At 43.0% G+C, this 10,247-nt stretch overlaps 1 protein-coding gene across 1 annotated transcript in view; it reads right to left on the bottom strand.

Moving 5' to 3' along the window:
• NDUFA10 (NADH:ubiquinone oxidoreductase subunit A10) overlaps positions 1–10,247 on the bottom strand; it is a 47,187-nt gene that overhangs the window by 25,041 nt on the left and 11,899 nt on the right. Inside the window, exons 7-8 of the mRNA XM_014949237.1 lie at positions 6,869–6,923; positions 2,291–2,376 (exon numbers count right to left, since the gene is read on the bottom strand). Of these exons, the coding sequence (XP_014804723.1) occupies positions 2,291–2,376; positions 6,869–6,923 (141 nt within the window). The remainder of the gene's footprint in view (positions 1–2,290; positions 2,377–6,868; positions 6,924–10,247) is intronic.

Raw genomic sequence — 10,247 nt, 5'->3', positions numbered from 1 at the left:
GCAAACTTGCTGATGGTGCCTTTAATCCCCCTGTCTATATCATTGATAAAAATGTTAAACAGTATTGGCCCCAGCACGGACCCTTGAGGAACACCACTTGTGACTGGTTTCCATCTGGACTTTGAGCCATTGAGTACTCATGTCAGACTCAGACTCATGTCTGTGCTGTACGTAGGGATTTAACAGGAGAAAAGATATGTCCAAATCTACACATTTTTATAAAGAGTTCTAAAGGTGCTCTTTTCAGCCTGCCCACCATATTGCCCAGGATGTCGTTCTGCATTTGCTCAATGCCCTGACACCCCAGCACCAAAGGAAGACTCCAAACAAACAAGGAGCACATTCATCATCTGCTCGAATACAAATGCTACCTCGACAATGCTATTCTGAAGGCAAGGGGAAACAGTAAAACTCAAAGCATAATAACATTTAAATTAGCGGTTTGTTCCATTGAAAGATCTTGAAACATGCTGCCAATAGAAGAAATAATTTTGTATTATCTACAACGACAAGAACCTTGCAGGGTCTAAGTCACCAGATGCTATCTTTTAATTAATACATGAGCAAACCTCCTCTTACATATATAAAGGGCACCCAAATCAACTTGTTTCTTAAACACCATGCGACACTGCTCTCCTGTGATCTGTCTTCACCCCTTGAGAGAAGGGCCATAGAAAAGAAACACTATCTCTAATTTTAGGAGGCATTTGAAGTAACAGCACAGAAGACTGAGAGGCAAAGAATACCAGAAGCCCGCAAAACAAACCAAACTCACTACTCCAAAGTTCAACTCACTGCTCCAATGCCTGTCACAATAAAGATAAAAATTCAAAGGCAGATATTCAATTTTTAAAAACCCCAATTTCTATTAACCTGCGAGATAAACTGAAATTAATATGACATGAATATAATTCTTAATTTATTTTTTTTAAATGCGGTAACTAAACCGCACTTACTTCCTGTACATCCAGTTTAAAGATGATGTTCTAGCAAAATGGGAAGCTTGTCTCACTTCAGTGCAAGGTTATCCCTATTAACAGTTTTATAAGTGCACATATATTCTTTCTAGGGAGTTATCCAGAGAACACTTTGTTCATCAACGTGACTTCAGAGCGGCACTCCTTAATGCTTCACCTGTGATGATTTAGAAGTGTATTAGGGAGTTATCCAGAGAACACTTTGTTCATCAACGTGACTTCAGAGCGGCACTCCTGATGATTTAGAAGTGTAGGTCTGATCTCAATTTACATACACATCAATGGTTTGGGTTCATATCTTTTGGAGTTTGGAAGACTACCTCTTTTCAGCATTGCTCTGGGAAGACGTGCAGCCCCACCAGTAGCACTCCACAGCTGAGTAGGAGGATAGATAAACATGGAGTACTTGCAATGAATTATTATAATTAAATTTGATTCTATTCCAGCAAGGCACTTTCCACTATCTGAGCTTGATCTCTTCATATCCAATTAGATAGACAAGGCTCTTTAGAAGCAAAACAACAAAAACAGCCTTAGATTGTTATTGTTTACAATCCCCCTTGTTGTTTTACAGAATGAATGACAAAACTGCAATGCTTCATTCTGTAAATTAGGATTAAAGCTTTATCTAGGATTATTTACTGGGAGCCTGGAGAAAGGAGGAAAAAAGGACTTTTTGAGCAGCCACCCAAGTTTGCCTGTTTCCTTTCCCTCACCTACACTCTGTTCAGCCAGCTTCTTGACTGCTGGAAAGGTATTTGAAAGCAGACAGCGTTAGAAACTAGTCCTGTCTTAGGAAAAAAACCAGTCTAAGCAGCCAATCTAAACAGCACCATATATAAAGCTTGCTATAAGGTCACTCTGTCAACAAGCTTTGCTGAAGGAGATCATGCTGCCAATGCAGCAGAGAAACCATCAGGCCAACTCCATAAATCCTCCATTTTAAAATAAAATGGTTTTTTGTGATCACCCAAAAACAGAAGTGCTCACAAAAATGCACACCCAAAAGCAAGAGCCACAGGTCCCAGCACTTAGGAAATATCTGGAGAGTTCTTGAGCTTCATTAATGGAATGGAATCTATTGGTCTGGAGTCTCTTGTCTAATCATTTATTAGCAGCAGCAAAACACACTGTATTAGTGCCAAGCACCAATATTACCAAAGTCTGCTATTACTGCTGACTTCCAACAACAAAAAAACAAAAAACAACCAAGTCAGAGAGCAAATACAAATATATCTTAAAAATGTCAAGGCTTTAACCATCTGAGATCTGATGCTAAGTAATGGTCAGTTAGTGGAAGACACGATACTTACTAAAGTCTCAAATGATGGAAAGAAACATCATCCTGCTCCAGCCATGGCCCCTTGTCAAACTTCAGGTACTCAATATCTTCGATTATCTGGAATCAGAAGATAAAAATCCCATTAAGAGGTGGTCTGATCGGAACATCACAAAAAAAAAAATAAAAATAATCAATGAACGCATCCCCGAAATCAATGAAATAATCAAAATACATTATTAAACAAGTCACCCAGGAAAAAGGCCTCACTGCTAAACCTGTATTAACAATGCAAATGTTTAGGACTAACATATCTCCCAGCCACATTTCTGGAGGCCATGACTCTGCCATAAGCACTGGGCAGACACATGGGAGCCAGCCCTAAAGTTCCTCTTGCTTTCAGCCTTGGTGTGCAGAGGACAGCAGGGAATAAATGGATGAAGAGGTGCCTCAAATTCTTATTTGATCCAAGGTGCGCTTCCTCAGCCTGCTGTTGGGGCTGAAGGGAAGCAAATAAGGTACAACCCCACCTCCGAAGGAGGAAGAAATGGAAATAAGTCTAAATATTACCCCCTTTTGTTGCAAACAAACAGTACCATGCTACACACCAAGCCTTTCTTGTTTTCCCCCAAAATGGTTTAGTGGCATACTGATACAGACTGAGGAGCAACTGCCTCTCAGTGTTGCTGGGTCTGGTTCATGTTACAGAAATCAAGGCGTGTTTGAGGGTGGAAAACTCAAAGACCCTTGAAGTAGCCCTACTGACAGTAGTCCACAGGCTCCCGGTTTGACTGGTCATCAAGACCTACCCATGCATGCACCCCGAGCAGAAAGGAAAGGTAAGACTCCCACCTCCACCCAGAATCATTCAAAGTAGTAACACCAGCTCAGCAAATCACTCCTCCTGCATCCCCAAACTCATCAATCCCGTGTTTGAGCTTCATTTACAGACTGGCTCCATCAGAAAAACCAATCTTTGCTGGTCCACTGGGTAATTGCTTAACAAGCCCGAGGTTATCACACATGACTGACTAGTTCTGAAGGAAACCTCAACTACGGATGGGAAGATGCACTTAAGGTTCACCATGAGGTGGAGGTAATACCTTGAAGCAACTTGGGAAGGAGTGGATTGTTACAGCTCCGTCTATTACCACTTAAAAGGCAATAAAAAAAGTGCTATTACAAAGTACTTTTGACTAAAAAGGTCCACTCTATTGCCAGTATTAGGTTCTTCTGGTAAGAAACAATGGCTTAAAGATGTGACTGCATGATCATTTTCCTCGAGGCATTTATTTTTCTTAAAGACTAATTTTGCTGCTAAAGACTTAAAAAATACAACTGACATGATATCACTCAAGCATATTTAAAACTTCAAGCAAGCTTAGACGTTAACATTTTTTGATCTTTTCCAAAGAGGTAAGGTTGGCAAGCCAGACACTGTAGCTGAAAGCATAGGAAACCTGTTTTTCACAAAGAAAAAAGCTGACAAATTCACCTGTTGATGGAAAGGTGTTTCAGTCTTCACAAAGAACTACAGAAAAATGCACTACAGATATTTAAAAGAGTTTTCAAAATTGTGTTTAGAAACTGCTTCTTCCAACCATACTGCTGTAACTCCCCAGGATCAGCATTCAAAGATACAAAGAGGCAGAAAGGCAGATGGAAACTCAGTTCAAATATCCAGTATTTATTTTAATTATTTAATTTAAAAGCTGTGCCTCCACCATAGTTCCCATTAGCTATGCAAAAACAACTACTGCTCTACTCCACAGCAAAACTTTGGAAACTCCCCATTAATGGCTGATGACAGGACTAATAACAGGGTTCAGCAGAGCTCAGAATATGATACGGGGAAAGAGAAAACTGTATCCAAATTAGCTTTGCACATTCTTACTGTCTTACCAGAAGATATTTCTTCCAGCAGCTCGTCAACAATGGTATCAGACTCCAGAGCAGGCTAGAAAAGGAGTTTCTTAATTTATAAGGACTGCCCTGGCACTCTCTGGGGGTCAGCAGCAAATGAATGATTTAAGTCTGATGGCACCACAACTTGTGATGATGTCCAGGAGACATTGGGTCTTAATATATTGCACAGCACGGCAGGATTTAGAAAAAAAAAACAAAAAACCAATTTGCAATAATGAGGTTCCTTTCTGTATTCTTTGCAACTAAGGCAATAAGAACAGTTTCCAATTTCTAGGCTTGTTGCAGTGATCTGGGGAGTGCTGCTGCTGGAAGAGCTGGGGCATAGGGGGCCAGCAGGCAGCTGAAGGTGACACTCTTCTCCTTGACACCTTCTCTGGGGACAAAGACACCCAACGCCTATAGGCAGCTCTGTCAGCCAACTTCTCCCCAAACTCCTTCTTTTTTAAACACACATTAGCTAACTTTCTATTCCCAGTTTCATCCTCATGTAAAATCTGTCTGAAACACCGGAACAAAGTTTATTTCAGCACTTATTACTCCTTCAGCCACGACAACCAATGTTAATTACAACATGAATTGCAATTCACAGTATCTAGATGTTCAGCCACGACAACCAATGTTAATTACAACACGAATTGCAATTCACAGTATGTAGATGTTGGCCAAGAAGGCCACCAGCACCCTGGCCTGTGTCAGGAACAGTGTGGTGAGTAGGACTTGAAAGGTGATGGTCCCCCTGTCCTGGGCACTGGTGAGGCCCCACCTCAAGGGCTGTGTCCAGTTTTGGGCCCCTCACCACAAAAAAGACCTTGAGGGGCTGGAGCGGGTCCAGAGAAGGGCGACAAAGATGGTGAGGGGTCTGGAGCACAAGTCTTGTGAGGAGAGGCTGAGGGAGCTGGGGGGGTTCAGTCTGGAGAAGAGGAGGCTGAGGGGAGACCTTATTGCTCTCTCCAACTCCCTGAAAGGAGGGTGTAGAGAGATGGGGGTCGGTCTCTTCTCCCAAGGAACAGGCCATGGGACAAGAGGAAATGGCCTCAAGTTGCCCCAGGGGAGGTTCAGATTGGAGATTAGGAAAAATGGGTACATGGAAAGTGTTATCAGGCCTGGGAACGGGCTGCCCAGGGAAGGGGTTGAGGCACCATCCCTGGAGGTTGACATGGTGCTGGGGGACATGGCCTTAGACCAGAACAAAGGACCACAGACAGGTTGACACGGTGCTGGGGGACATGGCCTTAGACTGGAACAAAGGACCACGTGGCAGCCATTCTCTCAACCCACCCCACCACCACCAGGAGGAAAGAATCAGAAGAAAAAAAAGGCACAAGTCGTGGGCTGGGACAAAGACAGTTTAACAGAACAGCAAAGGGAACAAGAAAACACCATCAATAACAGGGAGGGAGGAACATACAACCCTCCAATATGATAGGACCCCCCTGCCTCCTCCCCTGGAGAGTACCCCTGGGCATGGCTCCCAAGGGATGGAATTTCTGTGTCCCTGCTGGATCCTGGGGAGAATTAACCCTATCCCCGCCAGAACCAGGACACACCGTTTAGTGACTTTTTTTATCAGAGTTATGTTGATGGTTGGACTAGATGATCTTAAAAGTCCCTTCCAACCTAGACAATTCTATGAAGCCCCAACTGATCTTTTCAAAGCACACTTCAGAAAGAAGTAAAAATCTTGTTTTCCTTTTGCTTTTGATTTGGGAAAGCCTGTTACACTTTCCCAAACTTCTCCACTTCACCAAACTAGTGAGCTTTCCATCTCAAACAAAGTAACTACCCTGCCACTTCTCTCTTCCCACCTGATTTAGGAATGAATCCCATACTGCTGTGTAAGGGTCTGGAACTATTTTCTAAAGCAAAACGCAATATAACCAGCTTCATATTTCTTTTCCCCTCCAACAGAGGAAAGAAGGGCATTAAGTGGACTCTAGAAAGATTATCAGAGCTTTCAAACAAGAAACACAGAGGATGAAAATATTAAAATCAGCAAGGCATATCTGAAAAGATATATTTAGTGCAGCTGGGATCTTTAATGCTACTACAGACTTCAATCCCAGCGAGGGATTCACCACGTAACTTTCATCCCTAGGACTGAAATGGGCCCACTACAAACCAGTCCGGAATCACAAAAACCTTGTTGCTCTTTCTGACAAAAGACAGCAGCTACAGAGAAAAGTTAACAACGGGGAAGAAAAAGGCTTCCCTTATCCCACTAGTGACACTCCCTGAGCAAGAATGTTTCCTGAATTAAGGCAAATATATTACACCTACTCCAAAAAACATCACAGTTGAGTAGGAGGAAGCAGTGAACTCCTGTTAATCACATCACAGAAGAGATGGCTTATTTCTAGCAATGAGAAGGCAACTTATCTGGCTTGGTCAAGGGTTAACATGTCCAGCAAAACCATTTGGAGAAAAAAATTGCTTTTTAGATAACAACATGCTAACCTCATAGAGATGAATAACCCAGGGTTACAAAACTTACAACAGCTCTGCTAATGCAGCTCTTTGCTGTAACCAAATAACATCTAGCTTTTAGAAAACAGGTATTTTATCACAACCTGGAGCGTAGGAAGCTGCACAATGGCAAAAGTCAACAGAGGCAGACCTAACACTAGTAGGCAAAGTCTTGGAAGTTTAAAAAAAAAAAAAAAAATCAACATATGCAGCAAACTCTTACCTTCTCCACATCCTCTGCCTCAGTTGCTGTGTACTGGAGAACTTCACTGGTTTCACTGCAAAGAAGAAAAAAATGGAATTCCTCTGATACAACTGCTCTACTCATCCTCTCCCCTCTGCTCCAAAATAAAGCAAAAATGAAGTTTAAAAGGCACAAACACAAAATGAGAATCATTACAATTTTTTGGAATGCTTACAGATTTCTTACAATAGAATTCCTACTAGACCTGTAAATTGCTTCTTTCCTAGTGGAAGATTGTTTTTCAAGGGCAAATGGCCTGTGGTGTCTACATAGTTTCAGTTAAAAAAAAAAATAAAAACCCCACCTATGAATTTGTTTCCATTTCACTAATGTGGATACTTGCCTCAATTACAATTTCCCAAACTATTTGAAGCCAAGTGACATTTTCAATCATTCTAACCCAGAACTTCAGTAGACTTTATTGACAAGTACATTAAGAGCTGTGGGTAATATTTAAGAGAAAATACATTCATTCATCATTTACTAAGACTGAGCTAGCCGCGCCAATAAAACATAGGCAGCAGGGTCTGTAAGTATAAAAACATTTTAAACAGGTAATACCTTCCTGGTTACAAGATTTTCTTACACCTACATAGAAAAGTCACTTGCAGAGCAGGGCCACGGTAGGAATTCCTGTCTGAACATCTTTCACTGCTACATATGCACAGCTGCCCTCGGTAGCAGTTGTTCCCAGATCTGCTCCAGCTGCCCTGGAACACCCTTCCTTTAGCTAACAAAACCCCAGGAGAAAATAAAATGCCCGCTACACACATTGTATTAAATAACACACAGCAAAGCTGAAGAGCACGGAGCAGAATTTGCAGACTTTTTGCTTAGCACAACCATTTCCAAGTTTAATCAGGACTAAGAGGAACTTAAGCTGCCAGCCCAAGTATTCACATTATCAAAGTAACTTATAACTGCAGCAGTCCAAACTAGTTCCTGAGCTGCATTAACACACTGGTCAGTCAAAATTGCTCTGGAAAAAGATTAACTTATAAAATGCCTTTTATTTCTACAAATCCCCAAGCTCTTACAAGCAGGTATTAAACTCGTGCTCCTAGTAGGGGAACTGCTTAAAGAGTTTGTTCTCAACTTGAGGACAAAGCAGAAAAGCCTAACATGACTCTTCTGCCACAGAAAGAAAATAAATGGCCTCCTTTCAAAGGGAGCTGCTCCCTTTCAAAGATGTCCTCACATCTTCAATATTGACTGTCGATAAACAAAGGGACAGGTCAGACTTCACCAGGGTCTTACAGTGGCAATTGCGTTAACATTGCAGATCAAATCACTTGATACTCTAAGGATTACTGTGGCTCTCGTTAAGAGAAAACAGCTGTTCAGTGGGAGCAGTATTGAACGTGAAAGAGAACAGCAGCAACCTCAGGGCTTTGGTGGAGGAAAAGAAAAAAAAATCAAGCAAAAGCCAAAAGCTGTCTGTTCAAAAGCACAAGGTAGCTCCTGCCACAGCTCCAGGCTCACAAATCACTATCAAAATAAGCATTAAATAGACACTCATAACCATGTCAGACCAGAAGGAAGCACCAATTTTAAGACAGCCAAATATCCACCATAAAACACCACTTCAGGCAAAATCAAATTGCATCAATTCAATGGAACAAGGTAACAGGAATTTTGCTAAGTAACAAACTAGATTATTTTCCGGCTGCGTTTCAAGAAAAGCAAAAGAACAAACAAACATAAGCTTGAACATGGAAAGTATGTAAGATTTTGTTCACCCCTCTAGAATAACTCTTTTTAGCCTGTTTCATAGAATCATAGAATCATTGAGGTTGGAAGAGACCCTTGGGATCATCGAGTCCAACCATCTCCCCTACTCTACAAAGTCCTCCCCTACACCATGTCCCTCAGCACTGCATCTAAACAGCCCTTAAACACAGCCAGGGATGGGGACTCCACCCCCTCCCTGGGCAGCCTGTTCCAACGCCCGACCACTCTTTGGGTGAAAAATTCCTTCCTAATGTTCAATCTAAACCTCCCCTGTTGGAGCTTGAAGCCGTTCCCTCTTGTTCTGTCGTTAATTACCTGTGAGAAGAGACCAGCACCAACCTCTCTACAGTGAACCAGATTTGGTCATCAGTTTGAACCAGTTTTGGTCATCCTCAAGAGTTGGGGAATCAAACACTTCCTAACTCCCAGAGACTAATAGTCAGGCTTGAATACAGTTCCCAGCATCTCTCTGCAAGCCAGCAAACAAACAGTTAAAGATGGCTGAAGCTTCTGTACGCTCATCCAAGGAAGAGACCAGCACCAACCTCTCTACAGTGAACCAGATTTGGTCATCAGTTTGAACCAGTTTTGGTCATCCTCAAGAGTTGGGGAATCAAACACTTCCTAACTCCCAGAGACTAATAGTCAGGCTTGAATACAGTTCCCAGCATCTCTCTGCAAGCCAGCAAACAAACAGTTAAAGATGGCTGAAGCTTCTGTCCAACGTACAAGCCATCAGTGAGGTCCAGATAGGTGCAAAGCTGAAATTTCACACGTTTACAACCTCCCCCACGTCCAAGAGACAGAGATATCCTTCGTCAGACCTGAGCATGGAGATTGATCTGACAAGCTGCTGCAAGCCCACACACCGATGGAGACGCCGAGCAGAGGGTGCTGGCTTAACAAGTGTACTGACCATGTACAGACACGGGGGAAAGAGTTGAAATCACAGCAGGAGCAGGGCTAGGATTTAGCCTCACTAAACACCACGGTGTTATTTCCGCAGCTCGATCCGATCCAAAGAACAAGCAGCGTTTTTCTCCTCACCAGTAAACTCAAAACGGTTCTGCCCTCAGGGGGATGACAGCCCCGAGGCTTCCCACCCTCCCCTTCCATCCTTAGCCCCTGTTTCCCTGGCTGCTAACCTTGGGGGGGACACACTGGGAGGGAGCTGACCACACATCACACCAACAGCTTCTGCCCTGTATTACTGGATCAAGCACTGGCTGACTCGAAGGTCCCAAAGAGTGGTGCTCAATGGATTCAAATCCAGCTGGTGGCCGGTCACTAGTGGTGTGCCTCAGGGCTCAGTGCTAGGACCATTTCTATTTAACATCTTTATTGATGATCTCGATAAGGACATAGGGTGTATCATCAGCAAGTTTGCAGATGATACCAAGTTAAGCAGGAGTGTTGACTCCCAGGAGGATAGGGAAGCCCTACAGAGGGACCTAGATAGATTGGATCACTGGGCCAAGATCAACGGCCTGAGTTTCAACAAGGGCAAGTGCCAGGTCCTGCACTTGGGCCACACCAACCCCCTGCAGCGCTACAGGCTGGGGGAAGTGTGGCTGGAGCTGCCTGGAGGAAAGAGACCTGGGGGTTCTAGTTGACAAGCGGCTGAATA

The sequence above is a fragment of the Calidris pugnax genome, unplaced genomic scaffold (assembly GCF_001431845.1).
Source record: "Calidris pugnax isolate Ruff unplaced genomic scaffold, ASM143184v1 scaffold75, whole genome shotgun sequence".
Lineage (NCBI taxonomy): Eukaryota > Metazoa > Chordata > Aves > Charadriiformes > Scolopacidae > Calidris > Calidris pugnax.
The sequence above is the reverse complement of the archived record's forward strand: the minus strand, read 5'-3'. Positions and strand labels throughout refer to the sequence as shown.